Source organism: Cervus elaphus, chromosome 12 (assembly GCF_910594005.1).
Source record: "Cervus elaphus chromosome 12, mCerEla1.1, whole genome shotgun sequence".
NCBI classification, from domain to species: Eukaryota; Metazoa; Chordata; class Mammalia; order Artiodactyla; family Cervidae; genus Cervus; species Cervus elaphus.
The window spans coordinates 89,450,561-89,476,385 of NC_057826.1; the positions used below are offsets into that span (position 1 = coordinate 89,450,561).

General features: G+C 38.6%; 1 protein-coding gene across 1 annotated transcript in view; it reads left to right on the forward strand.

Annotated features, from left to right (window-relative positions):
* The window catches only part of HOMER1 (homer scaffold protein 1), a 132,239-nt gene that overhangs the window by 22,454 nt on the left and 83,960 nt on the right, over positions 1-25,825 (forward strand). The window contains exon 2 of the mRNA XM_043919949.1: positions 24,333-24,489. Within this exon, the coding sequence (XP_043775884.1) occupies positions 24,333-24,489 (157 nt within the window). The remainder of the gene's footprint in view (positions 1-24,332; positions 24,490-25,825) is intronic.

Here is a 25,825-nt window from a genome sequence, read left to right on the forward strand (position 1 = left end):
TTTTAAGTCAACCTTTTCACTTTCATCAAGAGGCTCTTTTGTTCTTCTTCGCTTTCTGCCATGAGGGTGGTGTCATCTGCATATCTGAGGTTATTGATATTTCTCCCGGCCATCTTGATTCCAGCTTGTGCTTCATCCAGCCTGGCATTTCACATGATGTACTCTGCATATAAGTTAAATAAGCAGGGTGACAATATACAGCCTTGACGTATTCCTTTCCCGATCTGGAACCAGTCTGTTGTTTCATGTCCAGTCCTAACTGTTGCTTCTTGACCTGCATACAGATTTCTCGGGAGGCAGGTCAGGTGGTCTGGTATTCCCATCTCTTGAAGAATTTTCCACAGTTTGTTGTGATCCATACAAAGACTTTGGCATAGTCAATAAAGCAGAAAGTGAAAGTGACGTCATTCATGTTTTTCTGGAACTCTCTTGCTTTTTGGATCATCCAGCGGATGTTGGCAATTTGATCTCTGGTTCCTCTGCCTTTTCTAAAACCGGCTTGAACATCTGGAAGTTCACAGTTCACGTACTGTTCAAGCCTCACTTGGAGAATTTTGAGCATTACTTTGCTAGCATGTGAGATGAGTGCAATTGTGCAGTAGTTTGAGCATTCTTTGGCATTGCCTTTGTGATTGGAATGAAAACTGACCTTTTCCAGTCCTGTGGCCACTGCTGAGTTTTCCAAATTTGCTGGCATCTTGAGTGCAGCACTTTCACAGCATCATCTTTCAGGATTTGAAATAGCTCAACTGGAATTCCATCACCTCCACTAGCCTTGTTCAAAGTGATGCTTCCTAAGGCCCACTTGACTTCGCGTTCCAGGATGTCTTGTTCTGGATGAGTGATCACACCATCGTGGTTCTGGGTCATAAAGATCTTTTTTGTATAGTTCTTCTGTGTATTCTTGCCACCTCTTCTTAATATCTTCTGCTTCTGTTAGGTCCATACCATTTCTGTCCTTTATTGTGCCCATCTTTGCATGAAATGTTTCCTTGGTATCTCTAATTTTCTTGAAGAGATCAATAGTCTTTCCCATTCTATTGTTTTCCTCTGTTTCTGTGCACTGATCACTGAGGAACACTTTCTAAAATCTGCTTGCTATCTTTGGAACTCACATTCAAATGGGTACATCTTTCCTTTTCTTCTTTGCCTTCAGCTTCTCTTCTTTTCTCAGCTATTTGTAGGGCCTCCTCAGACAACCACTGTGCCTTTTTGCATTTCTTTTTCTTGGGGATGGTCTTGATCACTGCCTCCTGTACAATGTCACGAACCTCTGTCCATAGTTCTTCAGACACTGTATCAGATCTAATTCCTTGTGTTTATCACTTCCACTGTATAATCGTAAAGAATTTGATTTAGGTCATACCTGAATGGTCTGGTGGTTTTCCCTACTTTCTTCAATTTAAGTCTGAATTTGGCAATAAGGAGTTCATGATCTGAGCCACAGTCAGCTCCCGGTCTTGTTTTTGCTGACTGTATAGAGCTTCTCCATCTTTGGCTGCAAAGAATATAATCAATCTGATTTTGGTGTTGACCATCTGGTGATGTCCATGTGTAGACTCTTCTCTTGTGTTGTTGGAAGAGGGTGTTTGCTATGACCAGTGCACTCTCTTGGCACAACTCTCTTAGCCTTTTGACTTGCTTCATTTTCTACTCCAAGGCCAAATTTTCCTGTTACTCCAGGTATCTCTTGACTTCCTACTTTTGCATTCCAGTCCCCTGTAATGAAAAGGACATCTTTTTTGGGTGTTAGTTTTAGAAGGTCTTGTAGGTCTTAATAGAACCCTTCAGCTTCTTTAGCATTACTGGTTGGAGCGTATACTTGGATTACTGTGATATTGAATGGTTTACCTTGGAAACGAACAGAGATCATTCTGTTGTTTTTGAGATTGCATCCAAGTACTGCATTTCAGACTCTTGTTTACTATGATGACTACTCCATTTCTTCTAAGGGATTCTTGCCCACAGTAGTGGTTATAATGGTCATCTGAGTTAAATTCATCCTTTCCAGTCCATCTTAGTTCACTGATTCCTAAAATGTCGACATTCACTCTTGCCATTTCCTGTTTGACCACTTCCAGTTTGCTTTGATTCATGGAGCTCACATTGCAGGTTCCTATGCAATATTGCTCTTTACAGCTTCGGACTTTACTTCCATCACCAGTCACGTCCACAACTGGGTACTGTTTTTGCTTTGGCTCTGTCTCTTCATTCCTTCTGGAGTTACTTCTCCTGTAGCATATTGGGCTCCTACCGACCTGGGGAGTTCATCTTTCCAGTGTTCTATCTTTTTGCCTTTTCATGCTGTTCATGGGGTTATGGGGTTCTGAAGGCAAGAATACTGAAGTGGTTTGCCATTCCCTTCTCCAGTGGACCACGTTTTGTCAGAACTCTCCACCATGACCCGTCCCATCTTTGGTGGCCCTACATGGCATGGCTCATAGTTGCACTGAGTTAGACAAGGCTGTGGTCCATGTGATCAGTTTGGTTAGTTTTCTGTGATTGTACTCACAAAGATTATATTTTGGATTTGATAACCATGAAAACCCACAAGAAGCTGTTTCGTCTACAACACTCTAAGAGGCTCTTTGGCTTAGCCTCATATCTAGGTTTGAATTCTGGTTCCATCCTCATCTTGGCTGTGGGATCTTAAATACATTGCTTTTGTCCTTTTCCTCATCTCAGAATGGAAAGTAGTATGTGCCCCATCCAGATTTAAAGTGTATACAAAAGATCTAGTAAAAGTATACAAAGGATCTAGGGCCCGATGTACTAATAGCCACTCAATAAGTGGTAAGTCTTATATTTAAAATTTACTTTCTATTATTATAAATGTGTATGTTTTAGTAACAGCTCTATTACTATATGAAGGATTTATAATAACCTAGAGAAAGTTCTCTGATGAAAAATTGACAGTATTTTGTTGTGAGTATTAGATTGTAATGGTTTAATAGTTCAGCATGTTTGATTTGGGGCTCCATGGACTGATTTACCCTATGAAAACATAAAAGGGACTGATATATGAACTGGAATGGCAATTTATTAATAAGTCATTAGAAGTACATCCTCTCCTCATAAAAAAAGATGCCATAGTTGAAGCCTTGCACTCAGGAGGTTGATGAGTAAGGGTAATTGATTGGCTATTTAGTGCTACAGTAGCCTTGTACATCATTCTTCACCTGCCACTGGGGTTGTCAGGACCCCCCTCTTCCCCAGAGAGTGTTAGAGAGCACTGCCTAATCACCTCTCATGAATTACAGGTTACATAGTTATCTGCTTTTATGTTGCATATTCCTAAAGGAAAAAGCAGAACACTTGGAGCTTTTATACTTAGACATTAGCCTGTCATTTCTGCCTGAGTTTACAGCCTCACTTTGGTTGGATTTGGGGAGCTTATATAGACTCCTATATTTTTAAAATTTAAACTTTGTATTTAGAGAAGTTTTAAGCATACTAACACCTAAAGAGGTTTGTATAGTTAACCCCAGTGCATCCATCACCCAGCTTCAACAGGTATTAACATGTGGCACATACTGTTTCATCTGTACTGCCGGTCCCTCTTCACATTATTTTAAAGCAAATTCTAGACTCGATATAATTTTCCCTATGAATACTAAGATATGTATCATTAGGAAGTAGGACTATTAAAAATATATACAATACAATTATCATACCAAAAACCCCACTAATAATTTCTTAACATCTAATCAGTGATCAGTTCTCCACCGTTGCCTCCTCAGTCTTTTTTAACCACTGGATTGTTCGTATCAGCCTCCAAGCATGGTTTACACATTGCATTTGGTTGATACGTTTCTTGAGTTTCCTTTACTCTATGACAGCACCTACCCTATTCTTGCTGCTTATTTGTTTGCCATCTAGAATCTTCTACATTCAGGACGTGGCAGGCTACATCCTCATAGTTCATAGGGTCTCAAGAGTCGGATACGACTCAGTGACTGGACAACAATAACAATATTAGTCCTCGTGGTGTTCTTTAACTTGTTCCTCTGTTCTCCCATCTCTGATAAACTAGTAGCTAGACCTAGGCTTGATTGGGTTCAGGTCTGAATTTTTTCCCGAAGAATATGTCGTGGGCGGCTGTGATTTACCTCTTTTCTGTTTGTCACATTACACCAGAAGGCGCATGGCAGTGTCTTGCCTTTGGTCTTTTTGTATGTTGACCTTGATCATGAGGCTCAGGATTATCAGCTTGATCGATCCAGTATATTCTTTCAATGAAACCATTTTATTTTAGTTATTTTTAATTTTATTATCAAGGAGTACCTTGGTGTCAAACATTATGGCCTTCCAATTTGTTCTTCACATGCAGCCAGGATGATCTTTTAAATATTAATAGATCACATACTACCCTGCTGAAAACTCTTCAGTAGTGCTTGATTACTCATGAACAGTTAAATTTCTAACCAAGATCTATAAAGATCTCCATACCCTGGGCTTGATCTGTCTTTCTACACCTAATTTTATGCCATTCTGTCCTTTAGGAGGAAGGATGACTTTATTCGTAATGTAGTCTCTTGCGTAGACTGCGTGAGTGTGTGATCTTAGGCAACTCATTTAACTGTTCTGTGCCTGGTTTCCCCATATTTTAAAGTTGGTGTTTTAAGAGTATAATATACCAATAGGATTCTAATGATAAACTAATACGGGTAAATTACTTAGAATGATGCCACATAAAATAATAAATACCAAATGTTAGCTGTTGTTTGTTGCTGGAATTGGTGGTGGTATTTTTTAATCACTGTGTTGTAGCCACTCTGTATTTCTCAGTTTCTAGAACTGCTAAGCTCTTGTCAGCCTCAAGATCTTTGCACGTTGCTTTGATGATCTCTTCCTGTATAACAAGACCACTCAAAATTTAATGGCCTAAAACAATGGTATCTTTTGCCCAGCTCATGAATGTGCAAGTTGGGCAGGGCTTGGTGAGGGTGGCTCATACCTGCTCTGTGTGGTACTGTCTGGGGTGGCTTCCGTGGGGGCTACAAGATCTGCTTTTAAATGGGTCACGCATGTGGTTGGCAAGATAGTGTTGGCTCTTGACTTCGGACTCAGCAGGGGCTGGGACCTTGGTTCCTGAAAGCGGTTTCGTTTGGTGTCCCTTGGCATGGTTTTTTTTCATGGTTCTTCGTGCTTCACATTTGTCAAGCTTTTTGTTTGGGGCTTTAGGGTATTATCCAGTATGTAAATTATCCAACCATAATTTCTTCAAATATTTTTTTCCCCCATTTTTCCCATCTTTGAGGATTTCAATTGAATATGCGTTAGGCTACTTGAAGTTGTTCCATTATAAAGTTGTTCCATAATAATTACATCGATGCTGGATTTTTGTGTTTTTTTCTCTGTGCTTCATTTTAAGTAGTTTCTATTTCTGTGCCTTCAAATTAGCTAGTTTTCTTTCCTTCTGCAGTGTTTAATTTGCTGTTAATTTCCTCCAGTTTATTTTTCATCTCCAGAAAACTGATTTGGGGCTTTTATATATCTTCAAGTCTTTCCTTAACATGCTCTGCTCTTCTCTGCCTTCCTGAGTATGTGGAATGTCATTATAATAACTATCTTAATGTCCTTGTCCACAAGTCCTGTCATCTGTGTCATTTCTGGGTCTGTTTCTGTTGATTGATTTTTCTGCTCTTTACAGATTTTATTTTCTGAGTGTTAGATATTTAGAATTTTTGTCTGTTGAGTGCTGAATGTTTTTGTATTCTAAATATTATTATAGAAGGGCCTACGGAAAGAAGCAGGATATTTTCTAATATTTATATGAAGATAATAACTTGTATAGTTATATAATGCTCCTCTCAGAGGGAACGAAGAAGTAGAATGTATTTTGTTAGCAAGACAGTAACAAAGATTTACAACTCAGGAGATTTTGAATTGGTCAGTGAGCAATTCAAGAATAAGGAAAAATGAAACATGAGTTTAGTTTTCACTGTCAGACTCCATTATCTTAGGGCGTCATGAAAGCTCTTGGGTTTTGGAGCTAGTCTTGGATGTGAATCATAGAAACACCGATACTGGCTGTGACCTTTGACCAATTATTTAAACTACCCCCCCTCCAAGCCTTTTTTTTTTTTTTTTTCCCAAGCCTTTTTTTAACTGAACTTCTTTTATCTCTTCCAGTTGTTTTGAGATAGACATGAGAATTTATACAGGGTATTTACATGTAATCGGAATTCAACAAAATGCTACTGATACTCTTCCTCTATCTTTTTCCCTTACCTTTTAGCTATTTCATTTTGCAACAGTGCTACTTTGAATCACATGCTGGTTTTAAATGGGGATACTAACTATTTTATTACCCTTGAACAATTACTGTAACTCTTCCTATGGAAAGAGTTATTCTTGAGCTTTAATTTTCATCAAATTACATGCAGTTGAAGATATTCAGTTGGCAAACAGCTTGCCTAAAATTGCTTTAATAAATTCAGAGTTGCTTCTATTAAGATTTTTATGCTAGTTTTTCAGTAATTCTGCCCTAATTAAGTAAATATATTATTTGAGATGTATGAGGAGAAACTTCTTTTTAACTGAATTTAGAATAAATTAATTCTATAAATGGCAGAGGGTTGATAGGTTCTAACTGGATGAAGATTTGTATTAGTTTGCTATGTCTGCTGTAACAAATTACTACAAAGTTGGTATTAAGATAACATACATTTATTCTCCTGCAGTTCTAGACGTCAGAAGTCCAAAGGCAGTCGCACAGGGGTGAGACCAGGTGTCAGCAGGACTGCGGTCCCTCGGGAAGCTCTTGGGGAGAATGGTCTCCTTGCCTTTTCCACCTTCTAGAGCTGTCTTCCTGGCATTCATGGTTTTTGGCCTCGCCTTCATTCCAGAGCCAGCAGTGTAGCGTCTTCCTCCTGACTCTTCTTTGTCACATAACCTTCTTTACTCAAATCTCCCTGTGCCACCTTCTTAAGGACACTTATGAGTACATTTAGGGTCCTTGAGCATGATCCATGGACAGAGGAGCCTGGAGGGCTACAGTCCATGGAGTCTCAAGGAGCTGGACACGACTGAGTGACCAGTGCTAACAGTAGCATAATCCAGAAGAATCTCTCCATCTGAGGAGCCGTCCCTCAGTCACAGCTGCAAAATCCCTTTTGCCAACAAGGTAACATTCAGAGGTTCTAGGTATTAGGACCTGGACATCATTATTCAACCTTCCACAATCATTTCAAGAGGATACCGAATCCTGTTTTTCAAATGGTTTAATTTTTTTTTGCAGCCCTGAATTTAAAAGATCTGTCAGTTTACTGAAGTCTTCTATTCATCTCCCATTTTACATTGACTATTTATAATTTCACCTAGTGAAGTATGGTGCTTGTCCTAACTATGTCCACATCACAAATATTTAGTGGTGAAGACTGACAAGAAAAAGATTGTCTGATGTCATATCATTTTCAAAGAATTAATATTTCCTAAAGCAGTTCGTACAACCCACTTTATAAACTTATTTTTATGGAGTCGTGTGTGTGTGTGTGTAGGAATCCTGTAATGGTTCAGAGCACTTTCACAGAAAGTATATGGAACATTCCCACAAGTACAGCTAGTTAGGGAATTACATTTTTAAAGTGAAGGGAAACATTTTCCTGGAAAAACTCCATTATCAGAGGTGAAGTGTTCAGTAAAATGCTGATGGAATTAAATTCTTAAATTAATTTCTTAAATATTTTTTCCAGAAAAAAACCAAGTCAAGATAGGAAAAACAATAAGTAGAAAGTAGAAAGCATTTTTGTAAGTGTATAGTTTCTCTTTTATCAAAATATGCATATTATTCCTGTCATATAATCCTTTTCAGAACTACCCTGTGTGATGAAGTCTAGTTGGTGTCTGCAGCAGATATAAGATACACTGGAATTAATAACTTCTAGTTTCAAAGACCAATGTTTTCACCTTAGACAGGCTAACACTGTTAGTACTATTGTTATTATTATTGTATTTTGTTAAAGAGGTGAAATCCTTGTATGAAAATACAGATCAGAGAATTAACTTTCTTGCAGAAGGAAAAGATCAGGAACTATGATAATTGGCATGACTAAAAAAAAAAAGTCTTTAGATTCTTCCAAACCACACTGTCATTCTAATGAGTGTTATAATACAACTTGTTTTCAAAATACAAGTAGAAGGTAGGTGGAACCAGTGCCCATATATATTGATACATCCCATGAAAACACTTAAGCGCTCTTTAACAGTGTTTCACCTGCATAGTAGGCACAGTTGTGTAACTATACTACCCCACTTCTGTCAACAGAATTTCAGCCCAGGGGCCAGGCAAGAGTTTCCTTACAGCCATGAACTTGGGTTTGCCCGACAAAAGGAGTCTTTTCCCGTCCAAGGAGTCAGCATAGGATACAGTGAGGGCCCTAGAGCCCAGGCTGTGTTTGTGTGCTGGCTCTCATCTTGAGAAACTTACACACTCCAGCTTCCTCCTGTTCAAAAGAAGGTTAATAGTAACTGCCTCACAAAGGTTGAGAGTCTTGACACATCCGTTTTGTAAGTTTAAGCTTTTGTTTTCAAGTTTAAGGGTAGCATATTTGAATCTCTTAGTTTGAATCATCCAGTATATGGGTTTCTTCTTTTGGCACAAATGGTGGAAATTGTTGTTAATTTATATGCTCATTGATTTATAAAAGGGAAACAGCTGAGTTATTACATCACTCCAACTGCAAAAAGCTAAAATCTCAACTTTTGAGGGTCACTGTCACTTTTTAAAATTCAATAACTTGTGTTTAAGCTATTCAGTTTTTATTATATCCTGCAATATTTCAGTTGCTACAGAGAATTTCCAATAATTTGCAAAATCAGGAGCAAGGTGAAGCAGGAGGGTTAAAGATAGAGTGCTGAAAAGAAACAGGAGGAAACACAGCAGCCTCCTGACGTAAGATCAGGATTAGTGGAGAGGAGAACATGGCTGGCTGAGCTTCAGCAGTTGAGCTGTAGTCTTGCTTGGGCATAACAACAAGCAGACAAGTTTTTCCCTGGCAGTGTCGTACAAAATAATGAATATTATAGGGATCCAGTAGGAGTTTATTATTGTTAATCTGCTGAGAGATTCAGGGGAGAACTTTAAATCTTAATCCAGTGAAGGCTTTCTTCAAAGCAACTGTTATAAGCAGAAATTTGCTTTCTGACTGATTAATAGTACAGAGGGGAGGGAAGGTTTAGTCTTGAATAATCTATGATAGTTAGCAAAATTCTTAAATACTTTTGATGTCTCTGCCAAAGTAGAAAATAGTAGAAAAGAAGGAATGCATTTAGGATGCTGTGGATAGGAAGCTGTGATTTTTTTTTTTAAGTATTATGTCTTAACTTATAAATTAATAGAAAATGTGCATTTTCCTCCATGGTCTAGTCATATTTATTTCTAAAGCAATTTCTTTTTATTACCATAATGTAAAATCATCACATGATGACGTGTTGTGCTCACCTGCTGTTTGTAATACCCTTGCTGTTAATACCACTGCTTTCTTCTTGAGAAGTAAGACTAGTTTTTCTCAAATGTCTCAAAAGAGCATTTGATTGAGACTCTAGAGCTCTTTTTCACATGGTGAGAGGCTGTTTTTGAGTAGGAAAGATTTAAGAGTAGATTTTAGCACTTTGTGCAGAATCCAGGGTATGACGTTTATAGATGAATTGAAGATAACTGGTTCCTAAGTGGTCACCGACTAGTCCGCTGAGGCAACCTTAATTGGAATTCTGGTATTATCCACTTAGCGTGGAATGTCTGCCAAACACAAAGGCTTTAGTAGGATCGATACGTCTCTATTTATCGATTGGTTCAGCTAATATTTGTACTTGTTTAGTCACTAGTCGTGTTTGACTCTTTTGTGACCCTGTGGACTGTAGCCCACCAGGCTCCTCTGTCCATGGGATTTCCCAGGCAAGAATACTGGAGTGAGTTGCTAGTTCCTTCTCCAGGGGATTCTCCTGACCCAGGGATAGAACCCATGTCTCATGCATTGGCATGCAAATTCTTTACCACTGAGCCACCAGGGAAGCCCCAGTAGTTTACTTAATGTTTAGTTAATCCATCATCATCTTCTATGCTGTGTTCTCTGGAGAACCAGTTAGGGAACTGTCTCTAGCCTTAGATGACTGGCTTTCTTAGAGTTGATATTTTACAGGATTTCTTAGGACAAGCTTGCTGGTTCACAATTAAAGATGTGCAAATAGTTTTAGGTTATCATTGTACTGGATAACTCTAGGTATTTTTACACACCATAAAGAGAATTCTGAGCAGATCTATGTGATGGAAAAAATTTGCATCAGTGGAAATTTGTGGATGATTTGTAAGAAGTGTTCTGTAGGCAAGAGTGTCCTCAAATCTGTTTGCTACATGACTCCATTATCGCTTTGCTGTAATACTTTTAGCTGTGACCTGTCATTCGCTTTTTTTAAAAAAAATTTAAGGCTTGTGTTCAGTAAAGTACACAAGTCTAGAGCTCAGTGAATGTTTACATGTGTATTTGTTTGTGTAATCACTAAGACAACATTCCACTAGCCGTGCTTTTTTAAAGCAAGAAAGTACATTGCGTTAAAATTATTTGCTTAAATTTTTCCTAACTATAAATATAGTACATGTTCACATATTGAAAAGTTGTGATAAAAAATAAGTCATTTGTAATCCCACCACCAAGAAGTCTAAATGTCTTGATATATAATCATTTATTCATTTATTAAGTATTTTCTGAGTGCCTAATATGTGCCAGGTATTTGAGTTGCTGGGAACACAGCCCTGATAAAAAACGGCAAACTCCTTGCCCTTAAGGAGATAACACTTTAGCTGGGGGAGAGGGATAATAAATAAAAATACTTTGTATGTTAGATGGTGATAAACGCTATGGGGAACAGTGAAGAAGGGGGACGGGGCGTCCTGGGAGAGGAGAGGAAGGGCTACAGTGTTTACACAGAGCAGCCAGGAGGGTCTCACTGAGAAAGGAACACTTAAGTAAGCACCAGAAGGAGGCAAAGACCCCGATGTGAGGGGTGCTTGGCCTCGTGTAAGAAACAAGGAGGCCCGCTGTGGCTGCAACAGAAAACAAGCTGCTGCTGACCGGTCGGAGAAGGAGCTGGGACCATACTGTGAGTGGTCCTTCTCCTGACCTGAGACGTGATTCCTCAGGAGAATCGGCTTGGAAGTGGGGCTGCCCACCACCGTTGAGTCTCGGGCTTGGGGTCAGGTGTTCGCAATGCAGCCAGGGCAGAGACACGCCGATGGGAGGGCGTAAGACCTGTTCGGGACTTTGGCTTTTACTGTGAGATGGGAAGCCATTGGAGGGTTTTGAGCAATGACTCATCTGATTTAGGTTTTATTACTTTAAAATTCTATGTTATGAAAATGTTTTAGACATACAAAAAAAGTAGAAAATGGTTTTTCATACCCATTTCAGTTGCCATCTCATTTTGTCTTAATTGGTTTGTCCTGACCCCTCAACCTTTTCTGTTTTTTTTCCTGAAATATTTTAATATCAGCTTGGATTTTTGGAAGGATCACTCTGGTTTATGTATCGGGAGAAGGGAAGGCAGGACAAGGCCGAATATAAGTATATCCTCTATGGATTTTTTTTTCTGTGTATATATGGTTGACCCTTGAACAACACAGGTTTGAATTGTGAGGGTCCACTTAATGCATGGATTTTTTTTCACTAAATACATACCACAGTACTGCACAATCCAAGGTTGGTTGACTCCACAGACACAGAGGGTCGACTGTGAAGTTGTACCTCAATTTTTGGCCGTGCAGAGAATTGGTGTCCCTAACCCCATGTTGTGCAAGGTTCAAATGTAGATAAATTTTTAAACAAAAATTGAATTCTACTGTGTCAATGTTATATATAAACTTTTTATTTACTATACTGGACACCTTATGTCACTGAATATTCAACAACTTTGTTTTTTAATAGCTACATAGGGTTCCATTATATAGATCCATTATATGGTCCAAACATGGACCATGTCCATAGGGTCACAGAGAGTCAACACCACTGAGCAACACACACACACACCGTGATTTATTTGATCTTTTACATCATTGGGCGTAATTTACAATCTTTGCTTAAAAACAGTGTGGTGATACATCCTTATAGCTAAATCTCTGCATATATGTGTGTGTGTGTGCGTGTGTGTGTGTATATATATACACACATTCATGATCATTTCCTTAAGGTAAATTCCTAGAATGGAATTGTTCTGTCGAAGGATATGCACAAAAATTTAAAGCTTCTGATATGCATTGTTAAAGTGTTTTGGGGAAGACTTTACTAATTTATACTCCCACCAGCTGCTTCTGAAAGTATCAGATTTCCTTAAATTCCATTGCTGAGCTTTTTCATTAAAAACAAAATGGTTTCCTGTTTTGACAGGTGAAAAAATGATAACTCGTGGTTTTAATGTGCAGTTCTTCAGTTTCTAGTGAGGTTGACTTTCATTTCCGTTTGCAGTTTAAAAAATACGCTCATTCATATCATTTCCTAGCTGTGTGACTTTGGAGAAGTCACTTAGGACCTCTGCTTTTGTGCTGTGAAATGGGTGTTGTATACCTGCTTCACAGGGTTTTCATGAACATTGAATAAAACCATTTCATAGATCTAAGTTTTAAAACTTTTTGACCGTGACCTCCCAATTAAAAAAAAAAATCCTACTTTGCAACAAATTAATATAAATATGTAGGCAGAATTTCATGAAACAATGCGTATACCAAGTGTGATACACTCTAATACACTCTGATATTTTACATTTTCAGTCATTTTTTTTAAACACCCATTAAATTGATCATAACCCTCTGGGTTGTAACCCAGGGTTTTCTCATAAGTACTGAGTATATAATGGATGTCAGGTTCTCTTTCGTCTCTAGTGATTATTTCTCGTAGATAGTTCAGAAGTCAGCTGCCTCTAGTAGTTTACCTCTGCTGCTGCTGCTGCTAAGTCGCTTCAGTCTGTCACTCAATCGTGTCCGACTCTTAGCGACCCCATGGACTGCAGCCTACCAGGCTCCTCCATGCATGGGATTTTCCAGGCAAGAGTACTGGAGTGGGGTGAATTTACCTCTAGTAAATTCATTTTCAGAAAAGCGAAGTAGTAAACAACCAACCAGCCAACCAAATCTAGCTTATTGTATTGCTGAATCAAATTTTTGGTCAGTGAAAAACGAATGTATTTGTGTGGGCTTTTGTAATACCATAATGACTGAACTGTTATACCATTATTGTGAAATAAATCTAACGCATTTGAGCAAAACATCACATCATTACAGAGATTGTATTTGCAAAACCCCAAACTGGGACATAGCATCTGACAGAATTTTGCCTATAATTTTTGTTACCTGAAAAGCTGACAAAGATTGGAAACATAAATCACTTTTAGTTATATTTAATACAGCCTTTTTCAATTGAAAAATAAAATAATACAAAGCTAGAATATCCTGAGAGACTGGGAACGGGTGGCTCCCACGCATACAGTACCAGATGCTGTTCATTGGTAGATTTGTAGCTGAACTACTTGAGGACCACTCAGAAAGGAGATAAATCTAATTATTAGCTGTGACTAGAGGAAATTTGATCAGATGAAAGTGAGAGTCACTTCCAAGCCTAAGGGCTGTTGGAATGAGAACTGCAGAGAGAAATAGAGTGGGAATGGACTGGTGACATTTACTATCTGGAAAGCACCAAGGAGTGTAACGTATTTGAGAAGAAAACTGTGTTGTTGCTTTGGACCTGTAGTTTAACATTAGATATGTTTTATATGTTAAAATCATTTTTTATGATAAGCCAGGAAAAATTTTTAATGACTCCAAGTTAAAAGTTTGACTAATAAACATTTGCTACTCTCTTAACTTAGTCCTCCATTTTGAAGTATGTCAGAAACAATTTGGTACAAAAATATAAAAATGAAATTTGAATGTCTACTAGAAAATTACTTATTTTGAGTTTTTAGGAATATGCCACATGTATTAACAAGAATTAAATTCTCATTAACAAGAGGCTATTTCCTTAGATTTCCCTAGTGTATACTGTGAGTTCTCAGAATATAGCATTATTCAGTGGAAATCATCTGGGGAAAGAAGAATGTTTAAAGTCTAGTGTAATTGAAAGTACAGTGCTACTTTTAAATGTAATTGAGTTGCCATATATTTTAAAATACCAAGTATTTTATCTGAAATGAATAGGATTTTAAATGGGCAAGTGGGACAGAGATGATGTCAGTTGGAAGTTATTTAATAAATAGCAAGGTTCTTTGAGTAATGAAGCTGTTGCTTAAATATATACATTGAGTAGGTTTATTTGCTCTTTCCTATGAATTTGAGCATATACTTTTGATCTTTTAAATGTAGCTACTGATTGAAGTGCCCAGGGAAAATAAGTACTATAACCTCTTAATAATTAGTACTGTGGCTTATGAAAGGGCTGAGATTAATTTTAAGAAAAACAAAACCTCTTAAAATGAGGGCTGGTGTATGAGTATAAAACAATATTGTTACTGTTGAAGTATAATTTTATAATTTAGTAATCTTAAATTTAATTGAAAATTTTAGTTTGATTATAGTTTCTTTAGATATAGTTCAGATATAGTTTCTTTAGATATGCTAATTAAATCAAATACTTGATGTCATGAAAGTATTTCTGATGTGCAATTTTTATAACAGTTATTTTCTTAAAAAATCTTTTATTTGAATGTGTACTTAACCAGTTCAAAGCCCAAGGAATTCAGATCATGCACTTAAAAAAAAAATTCTTCCAGAAAAGACATTTTGTAGTCATCGGTGTCACATTTTAAGTCAGTATACTTATGTTATAGCAGTGTCCTTTACAATTTTGTATTTGCTGTGTAGCAAACTTGGAAGTTTAAAAAAAACATGTGAATGTGAAATCACTCCGTCCTGTCCGGCTACCCCATGGACGGTAGCGTACCAGGCTCCTCTGTCCATGGAATTCTCCAGGCAAGAACACTGGAGTGGGTTGCCATCTCCTTCTCCAGGGGATCTTCCCGACCCAGGGATCGAACCCAGGTCTTCCTCGTTGCAGGCAGACGCTTTAGCTTTACCGTCTGAGCCACCAGGGAAGCCCTAACACAAAAACAAAACAAAAACACACCGGCCTTGATTTGGGTGCATCACTAGATGGCGCTGTTGTGGTACAACTGTGTGCGGGTAGCCGTTAGTAGAATAACCTTTGCTTTACCTCAGAATAAGCCTGTGGTGTTCGTTTTTTAAAGAAAATTAAAAATGGGTAAGTAGTCACCTGTTACATAACATGGTAATACAAACACATAGTTGGTAATATGCAGTCATAATCTTTGAGCAGCGTCAACATAGCTCTTTTAGTCAGTAAGATTTCTCTTAGAGGCATTGTGTCGTGGGGAGTAGTACTGGGTGGTGGGGTTGGGGAGGGTTTAAACCAATTACCTGATAACCCAGTGGAATTACAACTTATATTATTACTAGTATAGGACAGTGCTTCTGAGGAAATTCCAGTGCTTAAGCTCCAGCTTGTCTGAAGACATACTGTGCTGAAACTAAATTCTTCAGGCATTACATTTGAATTTAAATAGTCGTTAGTGTTCAGCCACTCCTTGCCCATATCCTTTTGGCTTTAGCAAGTATTGTACAGCTTTTCCTTCCATTTCAAATTCCAAAAACCAAGCTAAAGATAGAATGTTCTTTGTCTTACTTCCGGTGTATTTACTTTCAATAAAGGAGGGAAGTGGACATTCCTGCAACACTTCAGACCCATAGTCAGGCACCTGGATTTCTGCTCCTCTCCTACTTTTCCTTTATTCCTTTTTATGAATAATAAGAATGCTTTCATACATGTACTGTTAGTTGAGTTCCAAGCTAAAAATTGTCACTTATTCTGTGATTCTTTGGCAGTCTTCAATAGTGATCTCTAAAGCATTCCTTTCTTAGTGTTAACTGAGATGTAAGTGTAGCTTCCTTCACTGTGCCACTTAAGAAGGTCTTTTAGTCCAGTTCGCTGCAAGTTTTAAAAGTTAAAAGTTTGTAAAGGTGAGTACTAGTTTCCTTCCTCATCTCTTCTTCATTTAGCCCCATCCCCACGGGCAACTGCTTTTTACAAATTCTGATTTTTATTTCTCTTGGTAGTTGCCTACATATCTCTAATATGCTGTTACACTGCCATTTCTTGATTAAAAGATTTGGATACTGAATCCTTATAGCAGAAAGTCAATTGATAATGAACTTTTATGATTTCCATATTACTTCTACCCATCTCAGTCAGTCCTATAAATTTTTCCATTGATTACCTCTACAGTATTAAATGGGGCCCTAAAAGTGTAATTGTGTGTACTGTGGGTCTGTGTTGCAAAGTTAATGAATGACCAGTGTGTAGCTAGCCAGCCAGGAGACCCGGAAGACCACCAGTCACATTTTATGGGGGAACATGTTGTTTCAGAGTTTATTATATGTAAACCTCTTTCTTCAATTATCATTTGTGTAATTTTTTAAATGACAATTGCCTGGAATAACTAGGAAGCTTGTTTTATCACATAAAAAGCCTGGAGGCTGATTCATTGAGTCAATGACATAATCAAGGAACCAGCTTCTTGGTTTTTCCATCTACTCCGATTCACAGTGTTGGCTTTCTTCTCAGGTTAACTGCCCTCAGGCTTCCCGGGTGGCACTCATGGTGAAGAACCCGCCTGCCAGTGCAGGAAACACAAGAGGCATGGGTCTGACCCCTGGGTCTGGAAGATCCCCTGGAGGAGGGCATGGCAACCCCCTCCAGTACTCTTGCCTGGAGAATCCCATGGACAGAGGAGCCTGGCGGGCTAGAGCCCATGGGGTCACAAAGAGTCAGACACGACTGAGCGACTTAGCCCAGCACTAGCTGCCCTCAAGGTCCTAAAATGACTCGTCAAGTCTGGGTGTCACTGCAAACGCAATATTATTCCAGAGAACACCCCTTCTTATGTGTGTATCTTTTTGTGGGTGTACCCAGAAGCTTACAGCAAACTTTCCCTGATTGTCTCATTAGGCAGAACTACCTCAGAGGTTCATTCCTAAGCAGACTTCTGGCAAGGAGGATGGAATTGCATTGATGATCTTAGTGAAGCTCACAGACATGTGGAGGAGGGTAGGGAGCACCATCTGACATGCGCTAGGAAGAAGCCAGGAGGAATAGTTGGTGGATAGTTAGCAGTGTCTGTAACAACGTCAAACTTCATGGAAGGTATCATCTACCTCGTTTGCTATATCTCTGCCAGGCTGCTTTCTTTTGGAAAATTAAGTAGAAAGTCTGGGAATTGTTTGAAATCATAACTTTGTTTATATCCACTTTGCTACAATATCTAATTGTACTTACATTTCTGAAAAGGATATTTGTAAGCTAGGTATTAAAAAAAGACTAGAAAATGTATAATTACTCTTTCTTCCCTTGAGCTGGTTTGTATTTATTGGACCCATACTTTTACACTTCCTTAGAACAAAAGTCCATTGGGCAATCCCTTAATATTTGCAATAGTATAAACTTCAGTAGTAATTTTTTTGAAAAACATCATCATTGATTTTTCTTTTTAACCAAAGCTATCCAAATGACAAATGTTAGTTTTTTGTTTTACTCCTAGATCTAGAGCTTTTATTTCTCTTGGCGAATAGTTTTTTTGTTTTGCTTCAGTTTGTCATGATCTTCCTTTCTTATCATACAGATAGATGCCTGAAAGTTAAATGCCGTAATTCTTTATGTCAAATTTTATGAGTTTAAATAAACTTTATTTCTGAAACAAAATTCTGATTTTACTACATTTTCCTCAGGGCCATCTAGTCTTTACATTCCTCTACTTTTCTACATCCATACCAAATGGTAGCGTTCATTACTGTATGTAGTACTTACAGAGTTTTAGCCCATGATGACGACATTGAGAATTCTTTTTTTAAGCATTTTATTCATCTATTTTTGGCTGTGCTGGGTCGTCTTTGCTCCACGAGCTTTTATCCAGTTGTGGCGAGCAAGGACTACTCTGGGTTGCAGTGTGAGGGCTTCTCATTGCCTTGGGTTCTCCGGTTGCAGAACACAGGCTCTAGGCCCACGGGCTTCAGGAGCTGCAGCACACGAGCTCAGTGGTTGCAGCTCCTGGACTCTCGAGCACAGGCGCAGTAGTTGTGATGCATGGATTCGTTGCTCCACCGCCAGTGGGATCCTCCCCAACCAGGTAGCAAACTCATGTCTCCTGCGTTGGCAGGCGGATTCTATACCACTGAGCCATCAGGGAAGCCCAGGATCTCCAGAATTCTTCTTATACCAGCGTTTAGAATTATTTCATGAACCTTCTGGAAAATACTCAAGTAACCTCTTTTAACATACTGAACTATTGATGGAAGAAATTACGCAGTAGATGATTCGCTAAGATTAAAATGTGTGTGTGTGTGTGTGTGTGTGTGTTTTGTTTCTCTAAGCTCATTTAAAGCATTCCCTGCCAAAATCTATTGGCTTTTAAAATTGATTTTTAGATTAATGTTTAATTTCTTAGGAGAGTTACTCTGTGGTGTTATATCTATTTAAGAAATCATACTGTAGTAAGGACTAAAGGCCTCGATTTTGTATTATGCTCTATATTCTGGTAACAGTAATGTCAGTAAAGATGGTAGAATATATAAATTGGCTTTCAGTGAGATGTATTTACCCCAAAATTTATCTTTCCATTCTCATATTGTAGTTATAAATCTAAGTCCTATGAGATGTTACTGTGTTCCATGAAGAATTCCAGGGTTAGATCATTTTGCTGCATGCTGGGTTATTCAGGGTTAAATGGATTTCTTTACTGCAGGACTTCTCAGAACTTTTTATTAACATGCTTTATAAATGTTTCAGAGTGGGACACATACGATGTTTGCAGTACTTATTTAAACATGGAACACTCAGTTCTAGGACTTTCGTTCCATAGACCATACTTTGGAAAACGCTGGTCTTTGATGCAGTTGGTTTTGTGTGAATTGTTATTAAGGAAGTAGTGTGTCTAACCTTTATTTACGAGCGCCATCCAGTTTGTTTGAAAAAGTATTACCACTTGAGCACTTGGGATAATCTGTGTCGAGTGCTTTTCAGATCCTTTAAGAGATAAGAGCTTTGAAATTTCAGGTATGGCTTCTCTACTGCTTTCTGCAGCTTTTCTCTGAAATGAAGTTTATCCACACACATGACATTGATATGTATCTTAAATAGACAAGTGATAATCTCTCTTAATGATTCTCAAACCTTTTCACTCCCGCCTGGGTTTCTCTGTTGAGCCCCGAAGTAACATTTTAAGTTCCCTTCCTGATAGTTTTACATGCACACTCTCTAAGCTTTTGAACTTGGTCAAATCTGAGAGCTCATCTTTCCCTCACAACCAGCCCCCAGTTCCTGACTTTTATTTTCTGTTTACCATCCTGCCAAGCGGCACTGTCTTCGTTTCAGTTACCCAGACCAGAAACCCAGTAGTCAATTTCTTCACCTTGGCTTTGTTGACTTTTTTGGCTGGATAGTTTTTTGTTGTAGGAGGCTGTCCTGTGCACTATAAATATTTAGCAACATCCCTGGCTTCTTCCCATGAGAAGCCAGTAGCAGTCTTCCTCAGCTGTGACTGTCCAAAATGACTCCAGACTTTGAGAAATGTCCCCTGGGAGACAGCTCACCTCAGTTTGATGAACCACTGCCCTACATCCAAACTGTTACTTAATCATGGTGTGTCTACTTTCTTAATTTACCTTTAATCCCTTTTCATGTCTTCATTCCACTCCCTAACCTCCTATCCTTTTTATTTTTATTTTAATACTTGGGATCCTTTTTAAGGTTCTGACTAGCATCCCTATGTCCAATGTTTAGTTCAGTTCAGTCGCTCAGTCGTGTCTGACTCTTTGCGAACCCATGGACTGCAGCATTCCAGGCCTCCCTGTCCATCACCAACTCCCAGAGATTACTCAGACTCATGTCCATTGAGTCGGTGATGCCATCCAATGCTCTTATCCTCTGTCGTCCCATTCTCTCGCCTTCAATCTTTCCCAACATCAGGGTCTTTTCAAATGAGTCACTTCTTCACATCAGGTGGCCAAAGGATTGGAGCTTCAGCTTCAGCACCAGTCCTTCCAATGAATATTCAGGACTGATTTCCTTTAGGATGGACTGGTTGGATCTCCTTGCAGTCTGAGGGGCTCTCAAGAGTCTTCTCCAACACCACAGTTCAAAAGCATCAGTTCTTCGGTGATCAGCTTTCTTTATAGTCCAAGTCTCACATCCATACATGACTACTGGAAAAACCACAGCTTTGACTGGACAGACCTTGGTTAGCAACATAATGTCTCTGCTTTTTAATAAGCTGTCCAGGTTGGTCATAGCTTTTTGTCCAAGGAGCAAGTGTCTTTTAATTTCATGGCTGCAGTCACCATCTGCAGTGATTTTGCTCCCCCACCCCCACCCCAAATAAAGTCTGTCACTGTTTCCATTGCTTCCCCATCTATTTGCCCTGAAGTGATGGGACCAGATGCCATGATCTTAGTTTTCTGAATGTTGAGTTTTAAGTCAACTTTTTCACTCTCCTTTTTCATCAAGAGGCTCTTCAGTTCTTCTTTGCTTTCTGCCATAAGGGTGGTGTCTTCTGCATATCTGAGGTTGTTGATATTTCTCCCAGCAATCTTGATTCCAGCTTGTGCTTCATCCAGCCTGGCATCTCACATGATGTACTCTGCATATAAGTTAAATAAGCAGGGTGACAGTATACAACCTTGATGTACTCCTTTCCTGATTTGCAACCAGTCTGTTGTTCCATGTCCAGTTCTAACTGTTGCTTCCTGACCTGCATACAGATTTCTCGGGAGGCAGGTCAGGTGGTCTGGTATTCCCATCTCTTGAAGAATTTTCCACAGTTTGTTGTGATCCACACAGTCAAAGCCTTTGGCATAGTCAATAAAGCAGAAGTAGATGTTTTTCTGGAACTCTCTTGCTTTTTGGATGATCCAACGGATGTTGGCAATTTGATCTCTGGTTCCTCTGCCTTTTCTAAATCCAGCTTGAACATCTGGAAATTCACAGTTCACATACTGTTGAAGCCTGGTTTGGAGAATTTTGAGCATTACTTTACTAGCGTGTGAGATGAGTGCAATTGTGCTGTAGTTTGAGCATTCTTTGGCGTTGCCTTTCTTTGGGATTGGAATGAAAGCTGACCTTTTCTAGTCGTGTGGCCACTGCTGAGTTTTCCAAATTTGCTGGCATCTTGAGTGCAGCACTTTCACAGCATCATCTTGCAGGATTTGAAATAGCTCAACTGGAATTCCATCACCTCCACTAGCTTTGTGCATAGTGATGCTTCCTAAGGCCCACTTGACTTCGCGTTCCAGGATGTCTGGCTCTAGGTGAGTGATCACACCATCATGATTATCTGGGTCGTGAAGATCTTTTTTGTACAGTTCTTCTGTGTATTCTTGCCACCTCTTCTTAATATCTTCTGCTTCTGCCAACCCACCGTCTTCAGTGCTACTGAATTTACTGTTCTAAAATGCAAAGCTGTTCCCTATTTACATGTCTCAGTAGTTCCCAGCAGGTATCCTCATGAACTGACTTCTCTATCTCTAGCCTCATTCTTCAGAGTTACTCACGGTCACTGAGGTTCATGCTACACATGCTGAGATTCTGTGCCACGGTTTCAGGCTCTTCTTAGGCATCAGCTTCTCCATAGTAGCCCTTACCCATTTACACTTTCAGAGTCTTAATCATGCTGAAGAGTATTTTATTTGTTTAACATGTCTGTCTTCCCACACCAGGTTGAACTTGTTAAAGGCAAAGACCATCTCTCTCTCTCTCTGTTTTATGCATGTAGTAGATATTCAGTAAAAGTGTGTATCACCTATTTGTATGCCCTGATAGATGTGGTATCACCCTCATTACTACTTGAAATTCTCTTCACTGTTTATCAGCTGTAAACTTATTTTCCTAGCCTTTGTCATCCACATGATGATGGCTAGGCTTTTGACCACAGAAATCTTGAATTATAACTTTCTTTAAGAAATCAGAAAAGAATTGAAGAGAACAGTGTGTTTAGTTGATGTCAGATGTCATTTGCTTGTAAAAATAGCTAGTTTACCCTAAAGACTTTTATTCGGAATGGGATTAAATTGAGTGGAATAATTGTGCAGATTAATTACACTGTGTGAATTAATATAGTGTGAAAGTATTTATTGGACTCAAAACATTGTGTTTCCATTGAATAAGGATTTGATGATTAGTCATATAAGGCTTGCAAAAGCAATATCATTGTCTTAACAGTTTTATTTTTTTGGAAAATATATGTACCAGAAAACATGCTTCTATCAGCCTACACTATCTAGAAATTTACCACCTGTCAAATGAAAAAAAGAATTATCAAGTCAATAAGAATAAGTGGCCTATTTCCTTTCTTTATGTGTCTTAATAAATAGAATTTTGTGGGAATGAATTTCCATATGAATCAAAACTAGTAGCACTCTCTAAACTTTAATTACAAGATGAGAAAATCAGAGGTTGTAGGACTTCTGGACGACAACCCAAATGTTGCACCAGCCTCACTATGAAAGTCAGAGATTTTGAGGATGGGAAAGGGAGTGAGTAAGACCTATTCCTAGTTTGAAAGACTTCAACTGGCATAGTGCGTTGCCAGATCATTCATAATTATTTCTTGAATGAACCTGTGTATAATGGCAGTTAAGCCAAAGTGATGACTTCCTGCTTCATTTTTTAGGGAGAGGCATAAAATGTATCACTCACTTCCTTTCAGAAGTGATTCTTTCATAAGAACAGTTGTTATGAAGGTTTCCAGAAATAAAACCGGGAAGAGCCTGGTTATATACAGGAAAGGTACCTCCCTTTCATAACAGCTCTCTAAGGGCTAAAGTAAATCAAAGGAGGCATATGTAACACCCAGCCCATTATTACTAATCCGAAGAGTCATTTTGCCAAAGACCAAAATTTGCCTTGCCTGTTTTCTAATTTCACTGTTTTCCGTACTCTCCTTTCACGTCTTTAAATTTAATATTGGAAAGTTTTTCTTTTAATTCTTTAAAATGAAAAAACTTAAACGTACTTAATTTTAACTTTACATAGTACCAGTTAAGATTCTCCTTAGGACCTTAAGCTGCTTTAGGAAAGAAAAGGGTTATGTCAGTGAAAGAAACAATTAGACTCCCCCAAAATTTTGGTCAGTGCTTGTTACCAGAGAATTTTTACTGAGAACTTGGAAAATTTTGCTTTGTAATGGTTCTATTATATGCAGATTTTTTTTAGGCTTGTTTTTCAGACTGTAAAAGAAATCTGTAGTGATCATATTTTGAATATATATTTTTGAATAGTTTTGGTTCTTGAAATGATAATTATAAAAACCTCTATTTAAGGCCTTACTTGATCTAGGTAAAATATACTGTGAAGATGGATTACTTTGTTTTCCTTGTATGTTTCAGTGTAGTAGAGATTATATTGAGTGTAAACTTTCCCATAAATTCCTCCCCAGAATTTTGTAATTTTAAGTGGGTAAAAACTTTTAGCTTAGTGACAGCCACGTATAAGATACTTGTATTTTAATAGCACATCGTCAGTTTTATTTGTAGTGGTTTTGTTCTACAAAGGCACCACAAACACTGAATTAGTGATATTGAACCGTTGTCCTGAGGGAGACACAGGATTAGGTTCCTGTGAGCCTCAGGTCACATTTTCATCAGCCAATCAATAGCCTTGTTTGATTATGTTTCTATTTAAAGACACCCTATTTAATATATATTATTGATTCATTACCATTAGCTCGTGGCCAAAAGCACTCATGCCTGAACAAAGCTTATATAACATTTTCTCTCCATGAGGCACATCACAATCTGCTTATGCCTAAGAACAGACAGCACTGGGCACTGTGCTTGGGGGCCATTTGAAACAGTGCAAGTACCAGCAGAAGGCACAAAAATGCAAACTCCATGGTGCTAAATAGGTTGCAGAAAGGACAGTTGTTTATAGTGTGAGAGCTGAAACAAGAAGGCTGAGTATTGCCTTGATCAGCCTCAGGTGGGGCATGTGAGGTCCCTGGGAAAGACCAAGAAAGTACCACAAGTGTGGATTTTGTGGTTACAGATGCCCTCTATGGAGCAGGCAAAATCTTGGATACAGAATCTTCAAATAGTAAGGATTGACTAATTGTTCCAAAGAAGCGTACGGTTGCACACCTCCAGAGTGTTCGACTCTAGAAGAAGGTTTCTTATATGTTCAAGGACGTGGGAGTTTTTGGCTAAGAGGAGTGACCCTCGCCGTTTTCGTGTTCTCTTGTCCGGGGGAATCGGGGCGGCTGCTTTCAGCCTTCTGTTTTCTCCCCCACAGGGAACAGCCCATCTTCAGCACCCGAGCTCATGTCTTCCAGATCGACCCAAACACAAAGAAGAACTGGGTGCCCACCAGTAAGCATGCAGTTACTGTGTCTTATTTCTATGACAGCACAAGAAACGTGTATAGGATAATCAGCTTAGACGGCGCAAAGGTGAGTTCCGCTTACTGTAAATAACCTTGCTGTTCTGCTTTATATTCACTGTTTCACAGTATTCACTTTAGTTTTATTCAGAAGATTTTTATCTGCAGTAAAATGAAACATTTTCCTTTCAGTTTTAAAAACCTACCTTTTAAAAAGCAAAATCGATCAATTTTAGGGTAGCAACTTTTTCATCTCCTAAATTGCTTCGATTAACCACCTTATATATATATATATATATATATATATATATATATATATATATATTGAGTTGAGGGCTTCTCCCATGGCTCAGTGGTAAAGAATCCACCCACAGTGCAAGAGACACAGGCGACATGGGTTTGTTCCCTCCCTGGTCAGGAAGGTCCCCTGGAGGAGGAAATGGCAACCCTGTCTAGTATTCCTGCTGGGGAATCCCCTAGACAGAGGAGCCTGGTGGGCTACAGTCCATAGGGTCACAAAGAGTCAGACACAACTGAGCACTCATGCATGGAGGCATCTGTTGAGTTACATGCTGAAATATTCTACAAATCTGATTTCAGTTGATTTGATAAGTACTCATTGCATATCTGTTCTGTTGGGCACTATGCTAAGTGCTTGGCATAGACACAGTTTCTACTCTTGAGCATGTAACCTAATGAGGAACTGGACTTCTTTTTAGATATACTGCTATAGTCCAAAGGCAGTTCAAAATTCCTCAATCATAGGAAGTCTTTCTATATTAAATTCAGTATTCAACAATAAAGTCAACATCCATTATTTAGAAGAGAAATGTATGGACAAGACCTCTTTTTACTTTTTAGCAGAGGCAGATAGTAAAATGTCTAAGAGCATGGACTGCCTGGGTTTATATCTAAAATCTACCATCTACTAAGTTTTTGATTTGGGGCAAATTGTGTGTTAACTTCTCTGAGTTTCCTTGTTTTCACCTCAGTAGTGGTTGTAAGGATTGAGTTAGTATCTCCAAAGCACTTGGTTAGCTCAGTGCCTGATGGATAGTATACCCTTCAAAAAGGGAGAAATTCCATTTTTTTCCTCAGTGAATTTTGAATAATACATGTAGATAAATACCAGACATGAATTCCTGGATATAGTGTGTAAAAAGATGAGGCCTCCATCCTTCTCTTTCAAGCTTTCTTAATGCCATGAGTCTCTTCTTCAAGCTTTCCTGATGTCATAAGACCTTTCCATTCCTAGGAACTTTTTGCAGTGCAGTGCAGAGTTAAGACCACAGAATCTGGAGCAGGAGCATCTGGTTTGAATATTTACGTTAATACTCCCTAACCCTGTGACCTAGAACAAGGTATTTAGTGTCTTCGTGTCTCAGTTTTCTCTTCTGTAAGAGAAG